We start from the raw sequence: 26144 nt of genomic DNA on the forward strand, positions 1-26144 counted from the left end.
GGTTTTTTTTATTACCTCTCTGAACTTTTCTGTTTTCAAGTGTCCAGAAGCACTTTAGAGGAAACATTCTAATTCCTCAACTATGACGTACATTTTGACTCTCATACATTTCAACTGTTACTGTATATTTGGCTCTGTGCATACAGAAAGAGTGAGGGTGGTAAGTCCAAGTCAATGAACGAGTTTGAGAAAAGTTTTTAACACTTCCTAACAACTTCCAGTAGCCTTAATTCACAATAAAAAGAGGGTCAGGATGTTGAACATTTTAGAAAATCTAGCTCCTTTCCTCTTAAATATTATATGCTTATAGGACATCAGTAGTCTTACAGCTACATCAAATGTAAAAGCTACTGTAAGAACTGTTTCTTCATGTACTCTTACAAATCTTTCAGGATTTTAAGAGATTTCCCTGACTTTAAGTCTCTGGATAAAATACAAAATAAATAGGAAGACACAGTTTATGAAAGATTGAGGAGGGATATAAAATTTGATTTACTGTAAATAATTCATGATGCCCGTTTGCAGCAGTGTGAAATCCTTTTTTGCAGTTTCAGTTTTTGGTTATAAATACACATGCAATGAATACAGAACATGATTATTTTGCACAGACAGCAAGTTTGCTAACTGATTGCACATGTGTACTAGCGATATCTGTATATTAAGAGATGTAGCAAACATTCCACTTGAATGTGTTGAAGTAACAACAAGGCTGGGATGAAACTGAAATTAATGTCATACTAAGTTCTGTGAAAGCCTGTAATTATGAATCAATGGCAGAGTTTCTTAGTCGTGAAAGTTCTCAACTGTTTTTTTGAATTATATGTATTTGCAAGACTTATTTTGTAAAATTGCTTTTTGACTACCTAAGATACTATAATCTTTGCATATTTTTCAAAAAAAGGACTTTATGAGTAAATTAAAAGAAGTCTAAAGTTGGTATTTGATCTTCTAGACAGTGTTCATATACTGAAAATCACAAAATTATTATAAAAATTCAGAAATAATGTTCTGATTTTGAAAGATACCTACCATATTTTTACACCTTGTGCCACTTTTTGCAAGTTAACACTTATGGACCATTTGTCCTGCTACTTGAGATTCACTTGTTCTATTTTCAAAAGAAATTTCTTTTTCATTGTCCACTGAAATCAGATAACATCAGGAATTAAAAATGAAAAGCACATGAATAACATTTTAAAAAACCCCAACAACTTGAAGACATATTAGAATACTAGAAATTGGAGATTTTTGATGAACTGCTAAAAAAAATGACTGCTATCTCCATTGCCTTCTGTGGTGGTGTGTGTGATGCTATTTATGCCTTATAGGGGTGGTATCAGTGGGAAGGGATCACACAGGGGAACATGTGCACAATAAAAATAGAGTAGAGCAGGTTAGTGAACATGTGATAAAATTAGAATAAAAATCAGTAGCAATGTGAAAAGGAGGTTTAAATTCCTTGGGCAAGTATATGAAAATACAGGTTTCAAAAGTACTGCAGCATCAAAATATGTACTATATATATCATTATAATTACATAAATGTACAATATGAATAGCACCAATATGAACTGTAGTACCAAAAAAAAAAAAATCTGTACTAAAATTCTGTTGCCAGCACTTGAATTAAGCTGTGTGTGAATCCCATTTTCCCCTTTCCTTAATCTTCTGGAAGCTGAGGGAAGTGAAGATGGATTTTCATTCTTAGAACATAAGTCCTCTTGGGAAATTTCTTAGTAATACAAAATATTGCCATGCTTCAAGCAGAAATTTTCAATATAGTGTTTAAAATGCTTATTCAAACAATACCAGTGTTCACTAAAGCTGCCAGCTGAACCAGCACTGGAAGAAGTATTAGTACGGATGGAGGAATATTACCATGTATACACTGTAGACCCTTAATGACACATGATTGCCAGAAATTTAGATTTGTCAAACAGAAAGGAGTTTCACATATAAAATCTACCAGGAGCATAATAAAGATTTTTAGTTCTTACACGAGAAAGTTTACACTGGAAAACAATGAATAGTTTCATTTAGATTCAGAAGTACATATACTTTTTCCATTTATAGCAGACATACCTTGCTTCAGTATCGCTTATGTTATTTGCAAGGAACAAGTGTAGAACTCAAAGAATAACACTTCAAATCTTCCAGGAAAAAAAATCTTTCTAAACAAATAAAAAATATTGTTTCAAGAGACAAAGGTGAAACAATTTACAATTAAATTCACACCATCTTTCAAAACTCTATCCTTCAGATAATGAAAGGAGACATTGCTTTACTTAACTGTTGTAAATTAATATAATAGAAGACAAAGCTTTTTATTTAGATTTCCAAAAGTACTGTGAAGTGACTAGATGTTATTATATATGTCTTTCAGCTAGGCTATATCTTGTGATACTACATCTTGATATTAATCAACTGCAAAATCTGTCAAAGACCATGCCTCTAACTTGACATTTGCTGAGCTAATGTGCAAGACTGTCAGCTGGGGAAATGAAAAAAGTTGAAAGAAATTCACCTGTTTGATTCACAGAAGCTCATAAAATAATATTTGAGTGAACCTAGAGAAGAATATCCTGACTGTTGTTTTTACTTTATGTTCTGAGAGTTTTGGGAGGCTCCAAAAAGGATCAGAAAATATATTTAAGACCTTGGGGACTGTCCTGATTTCTGTGGTTGGTAGATTTTTTAAGATAACATGAATAGAAGCACAAAAAACAGTGAAAAATGCTTTTACAATAGCACTGAAGCAGAAGCTTACACAATGTTCTAGATACATTTCTATATACTACTGTATCTGGGATTTCATGAATCAGTAAACTTTAGATTTTAAAATTGGCTGTTTCTGTTCATTATTTTATCATACATGGCTATAGTGATTGTGAAGAAAAGCAGTGCCAAAATTATTAACACAATATTAGATTCACTTGTCTTTTCTACTGTTAAAGAAAAGGGGGTAACTCAACTGACACAAGAGAAAATGGAGAAGAGTTATATCTTCAGGTGGATGAATATACTACGTCACACTTACCTATAGAACCTACATAACTCCACTGATGTCTACAAAATCCTCTTCCCTTTTGGTCTTCTTCCCTTCCTATCAAAAAAACTTAACTAAAAATGCTTACTGCAGTTGTTAAATCTCAGACTAAGGGTAATAGAAAAAGAGATGGTCAAATTTGAATGTGAATATGATCATCTGCAGGTGAAATATAGTATGCAGCTTTACAATTATTAGAAATTCCATACAAAGTGGAAAAAATATTAAAAAGCAGCATTTATATTTAATGATTGCTAATTTAGGCAGATGTTCTGAATCGTGCTCTAGAGGATCCTGTCATACTCTGGTATCTAAGTTGGGTGCCTGCTGTTCAGTTATGACTTTTTTCCAAGTCTCAGGTATGTGCCAACAGTAGGAATGCAGTTGATATGAGTGAAAAATTAGGATGCTGATCTGCTAAATTTTTACAGAGCATTTCCTTCACAGTAGGCTTCCCTTGAATCAGCTATGCTGAAGGCAGTCTCTCTCAGAACAGTGGTACACAATCTAGCAGAGTTATTGTGATAAAACCTTGCATACACCTGCAGCACTGAAGTCTTCCTAAGGTCAAGCTTGGTACTACCACCACTTGCCATTTGCACAAGAAAAAAGAAAACTTGTGTAGCTGGGTCAGAGTAAGTTTCGTCTTTCCCTGAGGATATACCATAGTGTCTACTTTAAATAAATATAAGCATGCATGTCTAGGTACATACACTGGGATAGATGTTTTCTGTTTCCTGGCCATCACAGTAACTCTTTCTCTACAAGCCCTACTGTAAACCCCCTGCCTCTGAGACTCAATGGCCTGAGTGCCAAGGGTCTAAGGACCAGTTTGGACATAGCTCAGCAGGACAACATTTGCTCCAACTTCTGAGAGAAAGCTGTGAGAAAGAGTACAGAAGTATAAAAAAACCTCAAATTATAGATAGGAGTAGGAATGTTGAGAGAGGGATTGTCATTAGCTCAAGGATTCAAAACAGAGAAGCACCTATGTGGAAAATTATATAATCCTAAAAGTAAACTAAAACAGAACGGGTGATAGGTGAGGTCTAGCTGGATGTTTCCTGCATTTCTAGGCCCAAGTCATTAGTGTCACTACCCATACCTCTGTAGGAGAGGATGGCAACTAAACAGTAATGAGGAATCATTTCAGGAAGCTGTGGGGACTTCCCTCCTGCCTGATGCTTGCCTGCCTAAGAAATGGTCTTTGGGTACCTTATCAAGAGAGGCAAGTACACGAATTCTCAGCCTAATAGTCTGTTACATCCTAGCTATCTTTTGTGCATGGTAGACAGCTAATAATTGCTTTATATTCTTAAGCTCTGTATGTTCTTCTAGCAGGGTCTCTTTGCACCTGGCTAATTATGCCCTGACAGACTGAACAGAAGAGGGGAGGTAGTAACATTTCAGTGTGTAGTGAAAATGTGAGATTTATGAGACTGAAGGAGAATATGAAAAACTACTGTAGTTTCTGGGTTCATTTCCTAGACACAGGCAACTTAATGCCATTTAAGATGCCATAATGAAACTAGCACCTAGAGCCTAGCAGGTATGACATAGAACCTATGGACAGACTTGCCCTTCGGAGGGGACAGCTGGAGGGGGCAGCCACAGGATATAGCTAGAGAATCTCAGATCACAACAGAGGATGCCCAAGGGGTAGGCTACCGCATAAAGCCTTTGGTTTTGCTTCAACTTAAAAAATCCAAACTCACCTTTTAGAACACGTATTGAAAACGTCATCAAAATGGCTCCCATAAACACACTTGTGCGGTAGTATTCATTTGCGTGATCTGGTAGGAGAAGGGCCAAGAATATGGTTTCCTATCACTTATCTCTAACCATTTGAAATCTAGCCTGAATACAGAGCCATGCAAATTCTCTCTGCACAGGCGCTGAAGACAAACTGGTACCTTTAAAGTACAAGAGATTTCGACCAAGAGGTTTGGGGCTTTGGTACTGAATGTGAAGAAGGATGGAATGAAAGCACAGCAGGATAACAGAAATACTGACCAGTGGCCTTCTGGGCAAAAGTAGTGCTTTTGTTTCTCAGATTAGAAGTAACATACTCTTCTTTCCCTGTCAACACCTTTTCTTGGAGGCAAGTGTCTCCTCAGGTTTCTTAGGAGAAAAAAACAAAGTTTCTGGGAGAAAGAAAAGGCTGATACAAGTGCAACCATTGCATGACCTTTTTGTCTTCTTGGACAGGTAAGCATCACAGAGAGAGAGAAGTGAAACCCAGAGATGGAGAGAGGAGTAAAAAGGGAAGGGGCTCATCCAAATACAGAGACTGGCCATACATACATTTGACACTTTATTTCTGTGTGCAAGTGGTAAGAAAATTCAGGAAGGCATAATACATACAAAGAAATGCTGAGAACTGCAGGCAGTCCGTACAATGTATTCCAGCAAATGCAAGGGCAATACACGCATATCAGTCGCTCTGCCTTATTACAAACAAATCACTCTGTCAGTACTCGGATTTGAGACAGCTTTGTTTGCAGACAGCTGGGATGCCTGCTATCATTTCCCAATGGCATTTAAATAGCCTTCTGTTTATAAAGTATCACAGTATACACTGGACATCTATGGTAGATCACACTACGATCTTAAGAGCTGATGTTTTTCCCTCTTGAGTGCATACGGATCTGAGGGATTTTTTATTTTTTTTTTTCAGAAAATAATTTAGGTGAAGGTTCTTGTGGGGTTTTTTTTTCTTTTTTCCTTTTGTTTTGTTTTGGGGTTTTTTTGTTTGTTTTGTTTTGCTTTGGTTTTTTTTTTTGTTGTTTTGTTTTGTTTTGTTTTGGGATTTTTTGTTGGGGTTTTTTTTTGGATTTTTTCTTTTTTTTTTTCAGCATCTCTCTGCCCAGAATGAGTAGTTGTATATAAAAACATTTTTCTGTCATTTCTTTCTTAATCCATAGACCCTCTCAGTATACTTTCTTTTCTGTTTTGCATTCTGCAGTATGTAGATGGCAATGTAGAGAGATATGGCTTTTGTAATTCTTCTGCTCTTTTACTAATAGAGCTGAAAAGTCACTCTAAGACTAGTCTTGTGAAATCACATGAAGTTACTAGAAGTCCTTTCCAACCCTAACTATCCTATGATTCTATGAAATAACTACTGCCTAAATTGCAAAACCACTAAACCAGAACTCCTATCATTCATTATATCTGTATTGGCTTAAGGGGATGAAAGGGAGCTAAGACACTACTTTTGCAGTTTACCCTACAACATGTTTCCTAAAATATATCCTAATAAACATAGTAACAAACACAGTAAGAAACACAGTAACAAACATAGTAATAAGTGCAGTAATAAACATGCCGCCCAGCATAAGTGTTGCCCCCGATGTCCCCCTCAGAGGATCTTCACCGCCATGTGTAAGGTGAAGTCCACAGGCCAGCGCCCCACTTGGGGAGGTGTGCCAGCGGGTGGGCATTTGCTGGCAGAGCTGAGGAGCCAGCCAGCAAGGCCTCCTGCGAGGGCTGGGATGGGTCTGAGCGCACTGCTCTGGCTCCGGGAAGACTTGGTGGAACCTTCCAGCCAGAGCAGGACATGGTGACTCTGTCCTCGCGGCCGCTGGGGTGGTGCTGGGGCCGCAGGGCAGAACTCCAAGCCCAGGCGGCAGAGCTCATCTGGGGAATCCAAGCAGCACAAGGAAATGGACACCTACAGGGGCAGAGTCAGAAAGCGCTGATGAAGCCATAAGGCCAGGAACAAGCAGGACTTGACCCCTGGCTTTTTTGGCAGTATGTTGTAAAAGGGGTCATTCCTAGCACAGGAGAGAGGCTCCCTACTGGCAGCTACAGCGCTGCTCTGGTCCCTTCTCAACACAAGTGATACCCCCAGAGCACGGCAAGTTGACAGCGATGTGCAGTGCCCCCTTGCCAGGCAGCAGGGCTCAGCAGGGAGCCCTGGGAAGCTGGGATATGGTCCTTTCCAATGCCCAAGCAGCAGCATCCCTCTCTCTGCCATACTAAAATCACAGGTTGGCAGCCAAAGCATGCTTTTTTTTAATTGTTTGAGGATTTTTTGTTTGGTTGTTTGGTTTGCTTTGATTTCCCGTGCCCCCCTCAATTATCTCAGGTGAAGAAAGAAGTGCCAATATCTCAGCATCTACAGATACTTGGATCAGATACTTGGAACAACTCCTTGCATGTCTTTGGGATTCAGACAACACCAGCAAGCACTTGCATTGCTCCCTGGCATGAGCAGAACAGCAAGAACTCAAACTGTGAGTCAGCTGACCATGCCAGGGTGTCTGCTCTGACTTACCCAAACAGAGCTTCTACAGGGACAAAATGAAACCTGCCACCGCTGCAGTGGTATGTTTCTCCTGACATACATGTTCCCCTGAGGGGAGGTACATGCCTCCTGTCCGGGACCATCCTGTGCACCTCAGGAATATTTCCTATACTCAGAGCTTGGAAAGATGGAAAACAGGGTCTGCTACATACCCAGGCTCCTCCTTCTTCTTCCCGTGCTTGGAATTCCTTAATTGCCCATCCCTGAGAGCTCTGTTGACAACCTGCTCCTCTTCCTGCAGGGTGGCCCATCACTGCCCTTTTCACAGGTTGCTTGTCGCTTTCTGCTCTGTTGTGCAGAGCCTGGCAACCTTTCCATTCAATAATATTGTTAAGACAGGTGAAGCCATGATTACCTTGAACCAAGCAAAGCTAGGTAGTTTTGCTTTTTCTCCCCAGAAAGGCTCCTTTGGTGTTCACTCTCAGGAGCGACAGGAGGCACCTGCAATGCAAATATGTAAGTTAGCAGGGGGAAAGGACCTCCCTGCCCAATTGCTACCTTAGCTCTGAAAGGCACAGCCCTTGGATGGGTTTGCTCAGCTCAGCTGAGCCAGCTGTGGTGGGATCACTGCACAAAGCGGGATGGCTAACCTGCATCAGCCTTGCTTTGCACTTCAGCAGAGCTGCAGGCTGGTGGATGACCGTGCTTGTTCCTGCAGCAGCAGCTCCACCTTCTGAGGAGGGAGGCTTTTGTTGTCATGCTGTTTGTGCACTTCACATACCTCTGCTGTTCTGGCTCTGCTGGCAGAGCTGGTGGCTCCTTGACCCCCTTGCTGGCCAGCCCAGCCACCTCCTGCCCAAGGAGTTCCTGGTGGTGGTCGACGAGGAACTCCACTAGCTGCGTCACCTGCACACAGCAAACCACTGGTTTCACCGAGGGAGCCGATAAGGGCTCAAACAGCCTTTCCCAGCTCTTCTCAGCTGCTGCCCCATGGCTTTGCTGGCGGGAGGAGGCAGCCAGGGCCCTTTGAGCATAAAAGCTGGGGTGGGCTGGGGAGGCTGTAGACGGCCAGTGAACACAACGTACCTTCCCTGTCTCCTGTGCCAGGACATTCAGGGGCAGCTCCTGGGGTGGGCTGAGGAGGTTCGGTGCCAAACAGGTGGCCAGGTTGCCAGCGGTCATTTTGCTGGTGGTCACATTCCTGCTGATGTTACTGAGCAGGGACAGCAACTGCTGGAGCAGGAGCAGGTTGGCCTCAGGTAACTTGCTGGCCACCCTGGGGGAACAGGAACACAACGTTGAGAAGTTGGTGTTGGCAACACAGGTCTCCCAGACTGATCTCACCCAAGGCCACTGCCTGGCCTACAGCAGAGGGACTGCCTGTGCTGAGATACAGCCACCTCCCTCCCCCCCTGCCCTTCTCAAAGAGGCCCTTGTTGGGGCAAGCCCCAATGCCTGCGGGAAGTGCTCCTGGGAGAGAAATGCTTTTCTCTGCCCCCTTCCCCCCAGACTGAAACACCACAGCAGCAGGAGGTGGCTTGCAGAAACCATGGCTATTTCAGACAGGCCACTGCTTTGCAGGCGAGTCCTGGCCTGCTCCAGTCCCTGCAGAGCAGCCAGGCTGCTCCCACACTTACTGTTTCAGTGCTGCCAGCCTTTCCTGCCTGCTGGTCTTCTGCAGGGCACTCATCCACTCCTCGTACAGGTGGTCGTCGAGGAGCTTGGAGGGGATCTTCCGCAGGAGGTCCTGCAGTGACAAGGGCTCTGCGTGAGGCTTTGGCCACTGCTCCCAGGAGCACCCGCAGCATCCGTGGCCCTCTGGCTCATGGGCAGGCGGGTGGGTTTCCGCTTGTGCTCCCGCAGGTGCCCATCAGCACCAACGGAGCCGAGAGCTGCTGGGCTCCAGTTCAGCCGGGCTCACCTTGAGGAGGACAGCCAGCAGCAGCACAGGCTGGCTTTGGAGCTGGACCTCCGCTCTTCTGTCGAGGGCCTCGCTGACCTCCCGGGAGGCGTGCTCGCTGGCTGCCCGACGGAAGATCCGCTCCATGGATGGCCCGTGCTCCTTCAGCAGAGCCAGCAGGTCCTGAGGGCACAGAGGAGGAGAGTTGCTGGGCTGGAGACAGCTCCCGAAGTAGGTGCTGGGGACAGCCCCTCTCTGGAGGAGCCGCCGGGATGGGATGGGGAACCCCTGGCCGGGCTGGCTTACCTGGATGGGCTGGGGCAGCGTGCCGTCCTGGCTGCAGAGAGCTGCCAGGGGCCGGCCGAAGAGAGTCCCCCCGCTGGCAGGGCCCGGCGGTCCCGGCGCCTCTGATGCAGCCGAGGTCCTTGGCCGCGCAAATGGCCAGGGCAGCCTCCTCCTGCTCCTGCGGGTGCCGCCTGCTGCCAAGGGAAACATAGAAAAGAGCCGTGGAGGAGAAGTACCGGGAGAGCACTCCCAGGCTCCCTCAGTGCTGTCGCCCCGCTGCCCAGGGCACAGGAGAGATGGCGGCGTTTGGGAACGAGGGGCCCCAGGGCTCAGCTCTCTCCTGTCGCAGAGCGATGGGGATGGGCGTGCCCTGCGGCAAGGGCAGCAGCAGCCCCATCGCAGCACGTGTGTCCGCCTGCAAGAGCAGGAGAGAAGGGCCATCCTTCTTCTCCAAAGGGCCGCTGTCTTCTCCAAACTCACCATTCACGTGGCCACGTCCACCTTCACTGCCGGTGGGGACAGGAGGTGGCAGCTGCTTGGCACAAGCCTGCAAGAAATGTGCTGCACTCACCAAGCAGCCCCGCAGCAGAACGGGCCCCTGGTGAGCTGCATCAGCCCCTGGTCGTGTGTGAGATGAGAGGTGGGGATGGGTGAGATTGCACCTCTGGTGACCCTGACCTGAGCCAGGCGCTGGAGCAGCTTCTCCAGGCTGCTGGCATCCAGTGTCATCGCCTGGGCAAGGGGAGAAGACCAGAAGGTGAGCAGTGATGCAGCTGATGCTGGGCTGGGGCAGCCCCTGGGGGCAGAGCAGAGGCAGGAGGGACACTCAGCGTGGCAGCCACTCAGCTCCTTCAGCACGAGCCTGATGGAGGGCAGCTGGGTCACCCGGGCTCCCTGCACTCCTTCAGGTGGTCTGTGCACGGGGAAGGGGCAGAGAAAGAGTTGTGTGAGACCCAGGCCAGCTCTTCCCTCTGCTCCCAGCCTGGGGAGCACTTCCATGCTGCCCAGAACAGCCAGTACCGCCCGGCAGTGGAGCGGGAGCAGCAGCAGTGGTGAGGATGGGGCCGGGCAGGTGTTGGCTGGACACAGCTGGACGAAGCAGCTCCGCCAGCTGTGCCTGCTCAGCAGTGCGGTCGTCTCTGCTTGCAGCCCTGGGGCACCTCTCCCTTCAGCTGTGGGGACACCTCTGCCCAGCTCAGAAGAGCTGTTTCAGCATCATTCGGATGCCACGCGTGGAGCATCCCCCCGCAATGGGAGCACAGGCTGCCCAGGCTGCAGTGCCAGGCAGGGCTTACCCAAGGAGGGCGCTGACCCACAGCTCCTTCACTGCCCGGGAGCTGCCAAAAGAGAGGAGAAACAGCCTGAGTGCCTGCTCTGCCCCAGCCTGCGGGCCGAGGCCGGTGCCGGCACAGCCCTGCCGTGTGGGGACGGCCACAGGGTCAGGACGATGCCCTGTGGGGCAGGACAGAGGTGCTGCCCACACCTCTGGTGGGACGTATCAGTGAGACTCACCAGAAGGTGACAACGCAGGAGCCGCAGGGCCAGATGAAGAAGAGGGAGCTGGTGGCCTTCCCTTCCTCCTCCTCCTCGGCAGCATCCCTGGCTGAGCCCTTCCCGCCGCTCGGCACCTGGAGCAGGCCCAGGGCCAGGCAGAGCTGTGGGTGCGGGGTGCTGCCACGCCTGCAGAGGACAGCGGCAGGGAGTGAGCTGGAGGTGGCTGAGCCCGCTGGCTCCCCTCTAGCGCTCGCCTGCCACGGGCACTGCCACGGGCGCATCCAGCACCAGGGTGCCGGGGCATGGGGCTGCCCCTTGGCTCTCCCTGCTCTGGTGCCCTGGTGCCAGGGCCCGGGCTTGGGAGGGAAGGCAGCTGGGCTCTGCGAGTCTCACTTGGTCTTGGCGATGACCACGGTGTCCCTGCAGAGGAGGAGGTCCCTTTTCTTCCCCTGGCCACGGCCCTGGGCCACCCCCACTTGCTCCCGCAGCAGCGGCTCGGGCGACGCTGCATCAGCCTCACACGGCTGCTCAGGGCCAGGGTCGTCCCTGCAGAGCAGACGGTGTCGGGCATGAGCAAGGTGGCTGCTGCGGGGCCCGGCTGTGCCGGCGTGTCCCTGAGCCATGGGGAAACCCACCTGGACCCGCAGCAGAGCCACTGGCCCATCTTGAGCGGGCCGGGACAAGATGCGCGAGATATAAACCTCTCGGAAAATGCTGGGGATGGGAGTGCTCGTCTACAAGAGGTGGGCACTCCCACAGCACAGCACCACCCCTGAAGGCACTGGGGCCGTTGCCAGGCCAGCACCGGCTTAGAACGAAACGCCATGGTGGCCTCGGTTCTGGAACCCGGGGACCCAGGTGGGGCAGGGCTCTGTGGGGCTCTCCCCAGTTTGCCCATGTCCAGCCCCGGCCCCAGGGACTGCTCACTTACAACTGCAGTGTCAAATCTGCATTATTACTTTTTGTTCCTCTGTTCCTTGGCATGTTTTGGTGATCAACCTGATTTTTAATGGCCCTTTAGCACACATAGTCATACGCTTCTGCTAACACACTGCAATGTGCTACCTTTCTATGTAACATAGAAGCTTCATCTGTTGTCATAGGAAGATGAATGATGTAGTTGGAGGGTGTACTTTGTATCACAAGTGCTCCTCCAGTGCAGCATAGCTGCTCAGCTAAGTTTTTTCTAGAAGTTTCTTAAGTGGCAGTTTCATGACAGGTGGGAATCAGAATAAGCTTTGTAAGTTTCCATTTTCCTTCACTTGTGTTATAATAAATGGAGTTGTTGGTTAAGAAAAATGAATGCTTTCACTTATTTTTACTAATATTTCTGCAGAAATTAGTGAGATCATTATGTTGAATTGCGGTGTAGAGATTATGCTACAGGACCAAAAGACGTAACTGACTCTCACATATTTGTTTGGGTGGAAAGGCAGACGAGAGCAATTGTGTTGTAATCCTAACAGGAGCACCCCTCAGCTGGCAGTGGTTGACAGTAGCCTCTCAGGATGTTTTTGGTCCACTGTACCACGACCTTACAGGATAAAGATTTCTGAAACCAATATGTATTTGCCAAGAAAAATACAAGCCAGAGTACATGGTTTCTGTTACCCTGTAAGTGGAAAATTGAGAGAGAGCAAAATCTCAGCCTCTGTGTAAGTGTCAGGGCATGGTGGGAGCCAGCTGTCCCCAGGGGATGGGGAGCTGAGGGAAATACTCCAGCCTGAAGGCAAGGGGCCTTGCTAGCCAGGGCCCATCCCACCACCCACAAATGAGGCAAGCAAGACCAGCCCAGGGATGGTGGCCAGGTCTCGTGATGATGAGGCGGGTCTGAGGTCAAGCCAGGTAGTCAGGCCAGGGTAAGGATCAGGTCTCGTGAAGGTAATGAGGATCAGACACAGTCTAGTGATGAATGATCTTGTCCACAGTGATTAGGTGGGTGCAGCTTGGAAGTCACACTGCAGGTCAGGATCAACAGGGTTCACATTTGACAGAATGAAGGTCTATCCTCTTTTCTGTGATGTGGTATGATACAAGCTACAATCCATTCTGTTTGTGTAGTCCATGATTGGCCTCATGAGGCCCAAGATCTTTGTTACTTCTACAGCCACCTTTAATCTGAAAGGAAAAAATTCATGATCATGTGTCCATCAGTCTCTGAAAAATCATGCAGTTCCTTATCCCCATCTGTCTACAAAGCTGCATTCCTTTTCATTCATTAGTTCATTCACCCTCGTTTTGAACAACTATGCTGGTACCAATGTAAAAGAAATCTCAAAGAAGTTAGGATAACATTTGACAGGATTAAAAATCAAGTAGGGAGTCATCAGGGAGTCAGTCACTATTACCTACTAAGTGCACATAAAGTTGTTACTTTACCATGATGTTGTGGGAGTTTTAAATCTGGATGTCAGACAAATGCATGTTTTACAGCTAGAAAAACATCACCAAAGACCTCTCATTGAAAGAGAATGACTATGAAGATCTGCACAGGCTTTCAGAATGCTGAGTATACTGGGGGATTAATGAAGGCGGCCAAACTGTGATAATATTGGAGTCTCGGGTGAACCAAGGAAATTTGACCCGAAGTTCAGAGGACCTATTCATAACAGGTAAATAGCTTAACTCGTTCTATTTAATCTTTTCAGTTTTGAAGTGAACGGGATAAATAGCTTTGTTAGCAAAACTTGTGAATCTGATTCTGCAATTCTTTTAAAATCTGGATGACAATCCTTACCACCTTTAGGGATGTGTGATTACTGGGGAATATTTAACTGTATGCTCCTGAGTTCTTTGTATTTGGATACCAATTCTGTACGCCTCATACTGTCTAGTACCTGCTGAATTGCATTGTGCTGATATAAGTAGGACCATTTGAGGTGTTGTCATGTTCTGGGGTGTAGCGCCATGTGATGCACTCTGTCTGGTTTCATGCAGCACAGGACTGGAACCCTGGCACACTCTCTTCTTCAGCTGGTTTTCCTGCTCCCGAAGTCACCTCATTAAGAGACTGACTTAGTTCTCTGCAGATCGTGTCCTGGGTGTGCACCATTCCTTTTGTACTGGGGCTGGCGAGCGGGGTAAATCCCTGGCAGCCAATGGGTAGTGCTTGTCCAGTGGCAGCAGCACTGCCAGTGATGGGGCTGACTGCTGGAGCCAGCCAGCCTGGAAACCCTTACTGGAGTGGACAGCTATTACATGTATGGAGAGTCTCTCTGTGAGGTGAGTGAGGCTACCCATGGCACTGTGGGCTGCAGAGCTGGATCCTAAGATACTGCAATTTAATGGTATTTTTGATCAGTCTCTTACTGTGCGTGAGGAGTGGCGAAGCTCTGATGGTGGTGTGCCAGGAGAACTCGTTTTTGCTGTTACTGTGTGATACTGTTGGTAAAAACTGGTTTCGCACTGCGGGTTGCTGTTACAGCTATGTGGTTGCTGTGACAGCTTCTGCGATTCCAGGTGTGTATATACTATATGTGCTATTCTAGTTGTACGTTCCACAGTAGCTTCTTAAAAACACAACCAAATTACTACAGTGCAACACCACTATACCACGTATGTTCAGTGCATTTTATAATGCTTTGGTGAGATAGTATGGTTGGAAGCAATGTAACAAAGATCAGTTCCCTAAACATGAAGGGTATGGCTTCATTGTACATAAGGCAGTGAGAGCTGCATTGGTGCTTCCTGAGCATACTTTGCAATGAGGTGCACTTGGATTTAGATTCAACATACCATTTCTGCAAGATACCCAGATGACTTTCCAAAATTCCATCCTTGAACATACAATATACGATGTATTCACATTTCTGGCAGTGTTCAAGGCTAGGCTAGATGGGGCTTTGAGCAACCTGATATGGTGGAAGGTGTCCCTGCCCATGGCAGGGGGTTGGAGCTGGATGGTCTTGGAAGGTCCCTTCCAACCCAAACCATTCTGTGATTCTGTGATACTTATGTTACATGCAACAACCAGAACACCTAATTTCTGTTTGATTTCTAGACTTTCTGAGTTTCTGCCTGCATTTACAGCACAAAAATTCACCAGAACAGATATATCAGAATAAAAACGACTTGCTTTCCAAACTTAATGTTCCACTCTTCAAATAGGACAAAAAGGTCATTAAGTGCCTGTTGTCATTTGTCAGTGTTCACCATATTTACAAAATAATCCACATTTTATTCTTAGTTTTGTTCAATAAAGCTTTCAGACTTGTGATATTTTATAGCTTTGAACGATACATGTGCACGATCTCAGAATTGTCTGTTTTATCCCTGTGTCTGTTAGTATGGCTTGTGAGGGGAGTTGGGGATAGATATAATTATCCATTTATGTTTTAGGTAGAAACAGAGGAAAACTTGGCCTGTTTATCTAGAACCGAGGTCTGTCATTTTACAACCATTTGTTTTAAACTGAGAGTTGATACAGGATATATTCTTTCAGATTCAGTCTTTTTATACTTCTGTTTTAACCATCCCTCTTTAATGTCAAAAGAAAGAAAAAAAAACCCAAAACAAAACCAAACAACAAACAAACAAAAGACCCACACTAAACAAACAAACGAAGAAGACATTGGAGTAGGGAGTGCTACTGAGTATTCTTTCCAGGGCAATAATCTAGGTAAACACCTTTTCATTTCTTACCATTTCTTTTAGAGTTGTTCTTTTGTCTCTAGAAATATTTGTAGCTTCTAATCCCCCAAAATTTCAAAATCTGGCATAGAAGCCCTGTATAATGCACAGGAAAGTTTCTGCTGCAAGAAAAGAATAATCTGAGCTTTACTTATCTGATCATAATTTCATATTCTTCAAATGCTATACATTGAGGTGACATACAAAGGACTCCTGTTTCTAGACCTCATACAGAATTCAGGTTTATGAAAGTATGGATCTTTTTTCTTTCTTATATAAGAAGGCAGGCTGTGTGAAAGTGAAATTACTTTCTTCCCAGTGTTTTTGATTTGTTTTCAAATATGATGCATTTCTGGTGCAAAAAATGTCACATACAGTACAGTGAAAAAGTGACATGAAATTATGCAATTTCAGCTTCAAATAGCTGAATGCAGAGTATTTTTCAAAAGTGTCATACAAAATGCATTTAAAATAAAATGCACTTTCTGGAGGGAAAATATGTTTTCATTGTCAAATGCAATCCTTGTCCTTGAAATGTATTAAGTGTTGTTGTTTCCAAATATAAAACTTCAGATATTATGTAGAACTAATGCTCAGTTTCTTAGTAAAATAAATTAAGATTTCTGAAAAGCCTAGGTTTATATTTGTCATCATCAGAAAGTCAGCATAAGAATAGGAAATGCAAACATTTTTTTAGTGTCTTACCCTGCCTGAAAACTGATGAAAATATCCCAGTGTCATCAAAATCGTATGACAGCTAATAAAAGAATCATTAAAGCTTGAGTCTTTCACTTAAAATTGGAAATAAGCAGAAAAAAAAACCTTCTGCTTTAAACTTGTCAAATCCTAATGATATTTTAATTACAAGAAAATAATGCTGATTTTTAAGTTCATTTTCTTTCTAATTTTAATTACTAAATGAAAAGTTCGTTGAAGTTCATTAAGTGGCTCTTAAGATAACAAAATTAGATCATTTCCTAATCTTTAAAGTTGCAGGGTATCTGGGTATTCGTAAAAGAACTGATATTTATCTTTCTGATGAAAGTATTACTTTCCCTTTTATGTTTAATTCTCCTTCCTTAATGATGCTGGGGTTTTTTGGTTTTGTTGTGGTTTGGGGTTGGGATTTTTTGTTTGTTTTATTTAAGCCTAAATACTCAGGATCAAGCTTGTAGTTTTCTTTACTTTCCATGACAGTTTTGATTAATTTGATTAATAATTAATTAAAGCCAGGCACCTGGGGAGCAATAACCAGTTCAAGCTTGGGGGTCAAATGGCTGGGAAGGAGCTCTGGAGTGAAAGACATGGAAGTCCTGGAGGACAACAAGCTGATCATATACTGGCATGCGCCCTTGTGACACACAAGTCCTTCAGCCTCCTGAGCTGTGTTAGGAGGATTGTTTCAGAGGTGGTCTTCCTCCTCTGTTCAGCACTGAGAAGGCCACACCTGGAGGTCTTTGCCCAGTTCTGGGCTCCTTGGTGCAAGGGAGACACAAACATACTGGAAAAAGTCCAGAGTAGGTCCTCAGAGATGATTCAGACACTCAAGCATCTGGCACACAGAAAAAGGCTCAGAGAGCCTTTTTTCTAGCTGGAGAATCAGCTCCAGGAGTTCATGCAGAGGAGAGAAGGCTCAGGGGCATCTTATCAACGTGTATAAATACCTGGTGGGAGGGTACTCCTTTTCCTATTGCATTTTTCTGAAGTCTGTGATACTGCATAGATTCTCCTTCTACTTTCGTAACCCCTATTATACAGTATTGTGTGTATTGTGTTTTCTCAATAAATATTGTAAATGATGGTGTTGTTTCCTACTGCATTACAGGAAGAACTGTGCTGACATATACCACATGTTTGACTATGAATGTCTGTCTTCCTTATATGAATGTGAAGGTCTTGACATGAAAGTATCCTTTTAATGTGTCATTGGATTATTTGTCTAGAATCCCAAAGTATCCATGAGCTATTATTTTCATCAATCCATTCTTCTAGTCGGTAAAGAAACAGGTGTTGATTCCTGGTTTTGCCTGGAAGACAGGAAGAAAATTCTCCACCCAGCAGAAGTGTAGTGTCCATCAAACTTGTATAAATTTTCACAGTACCTGTTCAATCTAACAAGTAAGAGGCAAGCTCTCAAAGCAAGTATTATCAGGGTGTGAGTCCTGCCATGGTTATGCCTTTGATCTTGGAGACTAAGAAAATGAAAATCTCATTCTTCAAATAACCTTGTTCTTCAATTATTTTTTCAGTATCGAACACCCTGCAGCTCATTTGCACTACAAATTCATATTTGCATATATATAGTATATATGATTCACTGAATATTTAAGTATTAACTACAGCATAGGCGTACCGCTATATCACTGTGTGAGCTGATAGCTCTCTCTGAACTGCAGTTCAGAACTGCTTGATGAGCTAGTAACATAATACCAAAGCAGTAGATTCAAGTAAGAAATGCATTAGAGAGCACTCTTAAGACAGATTGATGACCTTTTGCTTATAGCAACACCCTTTTTTTTTCCTATTTCAAAAGTCTGAACAGCTATGTCTTTATTTCTTTATATCAGCTTAATAGCTGTTTGTATTCAGACACTAAAGTGATCTATGAGTAGGACTTATTTCCCCTAAAGACTACACAAAGTAATATTACCTGTATTTTCTTCTAAGATCATAGAAAGAACATAGTTTTTGCTGCCCAATCTAGTCAGTAAGGAAAGATGAAATCTCAAAAATGTTTATGCTGAATTATGCATATATTTTCCCTACTCTCCCCTTTCCCTTTAATTCCAGTAGAATTATGTCTCTTCATCACATCGTCTTTCCCATTTGGAGCACTAAATACCCTTTGGAGATAAAGAAACAGTATCTTATTGTATGTGCCGTGAATAAGGCGTATTTCATGCATTCTGTTCACGCATATTGCTTTTACATCCATTCACAGGAGATACCGTACTTGTCTCTTAAGAGTATAGAATGACCACAGTCTATTGCATCCAAAGATGAGTTATTAGAGAAATGCACGCAACATTTTCCATGTGATATGAGTTTTGGGGTTAAAGGGGGTTATTAGTTAATTGTAGATTGATACAAGGATGATATGTAACTAAAAAAAAAAAAAAAGGCCAACAACCAAACCAAAACAAAAGAATAAAAATCAAGCTCATGAAACAAGCTTAAAAGCTTAAAATGAAAGTCTTATTAAACAAGGTGAAATGGAAGAAGGTACTAGTTAACACCTTGGATGTAGCTTCCTTCATTCAAGAAAGAGTGTGGTTGTTATGTAGTAAGGGTGAATCAGTGAAAACAAGATAATCTGTCTAGCAGAATTTAACTCAGAAGGGAATCACAGAACTATCTGACTGCTCTGGGAAAACAAACAAACAAACAACTACTCTCAACTACTTTAAAAAATATTTAGTCCAATAAGATATTTAGGAGCAGATAAAATAAATGGTAGTAGAGCTAATGCAAATGGACAATATATGAAGGGCAGTGTATGAAAAATCAGAGCAGAATTTTGATGTAGGACAACCGGGAAATTTTAAGTTGCTGTGGATGATTGGTGATCTATTCTGTTACCCAGAAGTCATTAAAGGACCTCAGTCTTTAAATAAAGAAAAAAATATCACATCTATAAATCCATTTTTGTTCAAAGATATATGTGTGTTTATTTACTTCCATCTTTCTAGGATGTTCAAATGTGGTAGCACTGGACAAAATTCAAGGAGTGATAGAGGAAAGTCATGGACTTTTTTTCCTCACAGCATTAGGAAAAAAAAAAAAAGGCGGTAAATAGAAAGTTCTGTAAGAATTTCAGTTGCATTTTTCTGCTTAAAAGAGCTCAGTCACTTACAGACTTGATTTAAAACAATGGAAAGGTGAGAAATATGCCTCAAAGTCTGGTGTCAACTTGAACAATTTCCTTTTTCCTCTCCTTTTGATTCTCACCTTTAGGCTAGATCAGAGAAGTGCTTCAGTGCAGGTAATCTCTTAATTGCTGTAATTAAACTAAGTCAAAAATGTTAACAGCCTAATAAATTCTTGTTAGCTTTAAATATAAAAAGGTCCTCACTGCCTTTTAGTTCTTGAAAAATACAAAGTCTTACTTTGGTGATCAAGGTTTAAAAATAAAGCAGAAAAAGCTATTGTCTATACCCGATTTAAAATTCACAGAAACAGAATCACAGAATCATCAGGACTGCTGGAGTTTCTCTGCTCCAGCCTGCTCCTGTGCAAAGCAGGGTCAGCTACAGCAGGTCTTCCATGGCCATGTCCAGTCAGGTTTGCAGTATCTATCTCCAAGGTTGGAGACTCCATGGCCTCTCTGTGCAACTTGTGCCAGTGCTTGATCACTTTCACAGTAAAAGAAAAAAAAACCAACCAACAACTAAACAGAAGGAGGAAAAAAAGTGGTTTTATGTGTTTAGATGGAATTTTATGTGTTTTAATTTGTGCTCACTGCCTCGTGTCCTGTCAGTGGGCACCACTGAGAAGAGTCTGGCTCCATCTTCTTCATTCCCTCCCACCAGGTATTTATACACGTTGATAAGATGCCCCTGAGCCTTCTCTCCTCTGCATGAACTCCTGGAGCTGATTCTCCAGCTAGAAAAAAGGCTCTCTGAGCCTTTTTCTGTGTGCCAGATGCTTGAGTGTCTGAATCATCTCTGAGGACCTACTCTGGACTTTTTCCAGTATGTTTGTGTCTCCCTTGCACCAAGGAGCCCAGAACTGGGCAAAGACCTCCAGGTGTGGCCTTCTCAGTGCTGAACGGAGGAGAAAGACCACCTCTCTTGACTTACTGGCAACATTCCTCCTAACGCAGCTCAGGAGGCTGATGTCAAGCAGAATAAAAAAAATCATAATAATGTTGTTGAGGAAATTAAGTGTGTGACTTTGTATTTCAGTACATGACATATAGGGTCATGGGTATATTTTATTTCTCTTTTCATATCTTTCAAAGTGTTGGCTAACCAATTACATATTTGAGTTCATTAAAATCTTGGTTAAGATATATTTTATTTTGTAACTGATTTTGTCTTTGTTAGTTTTTTTGTTTTGTTTTTTAATCAATGGTTTCTGTGTAAAAAGTTTTAAGTTCCATTTAGAGAGATTAGGTTTGTGCTTATAGAAGTAATATAAGAGGTCACAGAGAGCTGTGGTTTTAATCGAAGCAAATACTTTATGGATAGAAGAAAGTCAAAATCAATGAATTACTAACGTGTAGGGAAAGTCACTCTTCCTTTATCTATAGAAGAACTGTATGTTTTTATACCTGCTTAAATGAATTTCTAAATATTCTCTTGGGCCTAAATCAATGCCAAATCTGGAATTGCCATTGGCTTCAAGACTAACAAACTCAAATCAACACTGTGTAGGAATAAGAGGTACCTTTCAGACTAAAAGGTCTTCTGAAAATTGACAATATTAAAAAAGCATATCAACAGATGACTTTTGAGTTGTTCAAATAAATCAAAGAGTAATCCAAAAGCTGACTTCCAGCTCCTGTATTATCCTCAGCTGTGGGTATCCTTCACAGTCAAAGCTTCCATCACTTTTTACACTATGACTGCGCAGGAAAAATCAAGACTTGCAGAGAGAAATTAGGGCAAAGCTTTCTGTTGATCTTTAATTGGTATAAGAGCCCTTGTGAAGTCAGGCATCACAGTGTGCATCTAACAAAATGTTAAGGGGCACAGGCTGGTCGTTCTTTAGTTCTAGTACATCGTTTCTAAACTGGATGCATCAGGCAAAAGTTGAAGTATATAAATAAAACAAACTGTGACAACATAGCAGTGCATTAATCTTCCAGTACAATATTTTCTGATACAAACTAATTTGTTAACTTACAAATTAGTAAGTTAATTTGTGTTTAGGCTACTCAAGCATGGGGTACATGTTTGGCAAAAATGGTCCTTAAGTACTCTCTTCAAGTGCTACTTCAACCAGTACAATGACAGCCACCAAACAGATGCTGGAATAAAAAAAAAAAAAGAATAAAATGGTATGGAAACTATAACATTAAATGTTTGGAAGTAAAATATTTCCTAATCAGCTTCTGACATTTAAGCTTGACACCTAAGCTACTGAAATAAAAGTGATGAATAAATAAAGAGCAATATTAATGTGCATTCAGAACTGGATATTTATTTCAGTTTTGCATTCTTGTGCATTTGTTTATGCTCAGAGTATGAACTGCAACATTGCTAAATCATAGAATAAAATCATAGAATGATTTAGGTTGGAAAGGACCATAAAGATCATCTCGTTCCAGTCCCCCTGCCACAGGCAGGGACACCTTCCACTAGACCAGGTTGCTCAAAGCCCCATCCAACCTGGCCTGGAACACTTCAAGGGATGGGGCATCCACAGCTTCTCTGGGCAGCCTGCTCCAGTGCCTCACCACCCTCAAAGTGAAGAACTTCATTATATCTACTCTGCTCTTATGAGACCCCACTTGGAGTACTGTGGCAGTTCTGGTGTCCTCAACATAAAAGGACACAGAGCTGTTGGAGCAAGTCCAGAGGAGGGCCACGAGGATGACCAGGGGGCTCGAGCACCTCTCATATGAAGACAGGCTGAGAAAACTGGGGCTGTTCAGCCTGGAGAACAGAAGGCTGCATGGAGACCTCACAGCAGCCTTCCAGTACCTGAAGGGGGTTTACAAGGATGCTGGAGAGGGATTCTTCATCAGGGACTGTAGTGATAGGATGAGGGGTAATGGGTTCAAACTTAAACAGGGGAAGTTCAGGTTAGATATAAGGAAGAAGTTCTTTACTGTGAGGGTGGTAAGGCACTGGAACAGGTTGCCCAACGAAGTTGTGAATGTTCCATCCATGGCAGTGTTCAAGGCCAAGTTGAACAGAGCCTTGGGTGACATGGTCTAGGGTGAGGCGTCCCTGCCCATGGCAGGGGGGTTGGAACTAGATGGTCTTAAGGTCCTTTCCAACCCTAACCATTCTATCATTCTATGATTCTATGATTCTATGACATCTACTCTTTCAGTTTGAAGCCATTCCTCCTTGTCCTGTCACTACATGGCCTTATAAAATGTCCCTGTCCAGGTTTCTTGTAGGCCCCTTTAGGGACTGGAAGGCTGTTCTATGTGTCCCTGAAGCCTTCCCTTTTCCAGGCTGAACAAGCCCAACTCTCTCAGCCTGTCGTCATACAAGAGGTGCTCCAGCCCTCTGATCATCTTTGTGGCCCTTCTCTGGACTCACTTGAGCAGGTCCATGTCCTTGTTATGGTGGTGGCCCTGAGGTGGATGCAGTAGTCTGGATGGGGTCTCACCAGAGTGGAGGAGAGGAGGAGAATTATATCCATCGACCTGCTGACCATGCTGCTTTTGATGCAGTCCAAGATACAGTTGGCTTTCTGGGTTGCAAGTGTGCACTGCTGGGTCATGTTGAACTTCTTGTCAACCACCACCCCCAAGTCCTTCTCCTCAGGGCTGCTCTCAATCCTTTCTCTGCCCAGCCTGTATTTGTGCTTGGGATTGCTCCAATCCAGGTGCAGGACCTTGCATTTGGTCTTGTTGAACTTCATGAGGTTTGCACAGGCCTCGTGAAGCAGTAATGGTGAAAATTATGTATAATCACATACGGTGTTAAAGATTTTTGCTTGGAAAATATGCTTAAAATACTATAATTTGAATAAAAGTCTTAGCAACAAATGAAATATAGTTTGGTTTTGTCCTGTTCTCAGCTGGTAAAGTAACTAGTAGCCCCATTTAAGTTTATGAAAATACCCAATTTGCACCAGGAAACTCTCAGTATGTATCTAGAATGTTTGAAATACCTTGCACACTAGTACAATTATACTAGTAAATGTATAATTCAATACTGGTTTATGTCTACTTTCCTGAGAAGTTCAAAGCTTAGTAGTAATGGCATAATGTTATTATACCATATGAAGTGAGAAGACGAAATCATATTAAGCAAAAGCAAGTACCTCTGGGGCATCCTGTGGATGTATTTTAAGGCAATAAAATAAGAAATACTACAGAAAATCACTGCAGTGCTGAATAGAGACACTCCTTATGAGCAGCACCCATTTTGGCAGAAAAAAAGAGGTCTACTGCAGCTTAACCCATCAACAAAATTATAGAACAATTCACTTTTTCACTGTTGGCATGGGTTCTTATTTTACACTGCTATTTTACAGGAACAAGGGCTCCTTTGGGAGCTCATCCTAAAGAAAAAGGAAGGAAGGCTTTTTAACTGCAATACATGAGCCCCATTGCCTTTTCCCAGCTCTGTGGGGTACTCATTAACTAAACAAAGGAACCACACCTTCTCAAACAGACTTTTTCTGCTTCCTCTCTGAAACCAAGAGAAGTTGCTTTCTCTCCTTAATCTTTTTCAGGGATTTTGCAGAACGTGAAAACTGTCTTCAGCTCTTTTACAGGCTTTAGCAGACTGTCATCTGGTCCTGCAGAAGGCTGGTAATACACAGGCTGCTTTATAAAAAATAAAGAAACTGGGAACCTGCTCTATGCAGTTAGTAGCTTAAAGGTACAGTCAAAGAAACCTTGCTGTAAGGGTGTTAGGGAACAAACTTTAAATATTAACTTTCCTCTTCAAAACTCCACAGTAAACAAAGAATATTTTACCCATCTTTCCTTTAACATGCAGCCTATCTTACTAAGAAGGTACAAATAAGGTTGAACAAAATGTTGGGTTTTTTTCCTAGGTAGGAGTTGATCATATGTCACAGTTCTGTGTTTGTAATACTTAATTATCACAGTGTTTTGCCCTTCTGTATAGGTGTTGACAAAACCAGGAATGTGATATATTTCTAGGAGACAGGAGATGTAGGCGGAGGTTGCAGAAAGGGAAGAATTTCAGAGAGTCAATTAAAGGGACTGTTATACCAAAGAAAAATCAAGGGAAAGGTCAAGGAACTGAGTAAGAAAATTTGATAACTGTAGAAGTAAAGGAAAAAAAAAACCAAAACCAACCCACAACTGTTAACCATTTTCAGTGAATTAAATGTAAGAAATACCAAGAAGCTTAGTGACACATAATTCACTGACACTCTTCACTCTTTGCTGGGTTTTCTTTGATCATACAGGTAGGCCAAACTGAGTGTATAGTTTCTAATGCTTATGTATTGTTAATTTGGTGTTTAATATGCTCCTATTTTAATACAACATCATCAATAAAAACAAACAAGCAAAAAAACCCCCCAAAACCCCCGAAAACCGCTAAAGAAAACACCACCCAGTCTAAATAAAATACATTTTGTTGATCTTTATAGGACTGAGCTTCCAGGTATCAAGTTGAAAAGCAGCAACTCTCAGGTTCCCGGAAAATGTAGAACAATGCTAAAAAGCCTTAATTCCTGACATATTTATTGCAGCTTTGCTTTGTATATATAAAAAAAAAAAAAAAAATATATAGAATAATACATCACAGAACAGGGAAGCAAATATTTCCTTGAAAATTTTAACAGAAAGGCTGACAGGTCAGCCACTAATCAAGAGAGAAAGAAGTGTTTCTAATTAGAAGTAATGCTTTGATTCAGTCTGAAAAAGGGATAATCTGGTTAGGCTATAGCAATCCAAATGAACAGATGAATACAAAACAAATTATGCTAGCTAAAAGGTTTTTAAAATAATTATTTTTGCTGGGCATGGAGAATACTTTAACGTGATTCTAATGCAGATGAACTGAGTGCAGCAATTGCTACATCAGTCTATTGATATCATCCTGCTACCGTAAAAAGTTTTCAGGAAAATAATAAGTAATAGATCTTCAAACCAAAACGACAAATGCATAACATGATATATTTTTTAACTTGAATACATAATGAAACAGTTGCCTGTTTACATCTTTTGAGAAGAAGAATAACAAATGTTTTTTTTGTAAGATATGTAAAAAACCCCAAACCCACCACATATATAGAATAAAACAAATGTAATAAAAGAAAAAATAAATATCTTTTTGGCAAGCCGTTTTCTGGTTGAATGTCAGATATATTGAAAGTGAACTTACTTCTGTCTTGGGTAGTCTCCAAAGCATCTCCTGAAAAATCAATCAAAATCAACTTTGAGTTTTTACAGTTTGAAAAGCTTTAATAGTTGGAGTTTGTTTGTTTTGCTTGGTTCTAGTTTTCACTTCATTGCTGTGTAGGTCCAACATTTATGATATGCTTTAAATATCCTCTTTTTCTACAGTTAAAGTTGCAAGCAACAGAGGTAGTGCTACACCAAGTAGCAATCCCTGTGCTTCAGTTACTCTTCCCTGACTTGGTAAGTGTCAATTCTGGACTGTTTCCAAGCTTTAATGTTGAAGAAATTTGTATGCGTCTGTGTAACACGAAAAAAAGAGAAATTACAAGGTTTCTTAGTACCATCTAGTGGTAAGAAGAGGTATATGTTTCAAAGCACCAAACTGGTGGTAGTACTGATGATAATAGAAAGGTTAACAAAAATAATATTAACCAAACTGCTGTAAAACATGTAAGTTAAAAATAAAAAGTTGCAATAATAAAGAAGTCCACCTCCTCGTTTCTTTTTATTGGTCTACGTGTGAGAGAAAATAG

The 26144-nt window shown here is 42.7% G+C and overlaps 1 protein-coding gene across 1 annotated transcript; it reads right to left on the reverse strand.

Annotated features, from left to right (window-relative positions):
- Positions 1-7506: 7506 nt before the first annotated feature.
- Positions 7507-25854, reverse strand: LOC115604448 (rho GTPase-activating protein 20-like). Its single transcript, XM_030477574.1, has 11 exons — positions 25595-25854; positions 12039-13091; positions 10992-11159; positions 10775-10816; positions 10051-10392; positions 9501-9894; positions 9216-9377; positions 8932-9041; positions 8381-8570; positions 7945-8200; positions 7507-7795 (listed from the first exon to the last, which is right to left on the reverse strand). Exons 2-11 carry the CDS (start codon positions 12062-12064, stop codon positions 7776-7778), a joined length of 1710 nt encoding a protein of 569 aa, XP_030333434.1. The 5' UTR covers positions 12065-13091; positions 25595-25854; the 3' UTR covers positions 7507-7775.
- Positions 25855-26144: the final 290 nt, after the last annotated feature.

Source organism: Strigops habroptila, chromosome 2 (genome assembly GCF_004027225.2).
Source record: "Strigops habroptila isolate Jane chromosome 2, bStrHab1.2.pri, whole genome shotgun sequence".
NCBI lineage: Eukaryota > Metazoa > Chordata > Aves > Psittaciformes > Psittacidae > Strigops > Strigops habroptila.

Excerpts from the sequence above, each read along its gene's own strand:
- LOC115604448 (XM_030477574.1), bottom strand. The coding sequence starts at position 12,064 with ATGAAGCTTCTATGTTACATAGAAAG. Across the intron at positions 9,378-9,500 it reads CGCTGCCCCAGCCCATCCAG|GACCTGCTGGCTCTGCTGAA; the intron begins GTAAGCCAGCCC and ends CTGTGCCCTCAG. Across the intron at positions 8,201-8,380 it reads TGGCACAGGAGACAGGGAAG|GTGACGCAGCTAGTGGAGTT; the intron begins GTACGTTGTGTT and ends TGCTGTGTGCAG.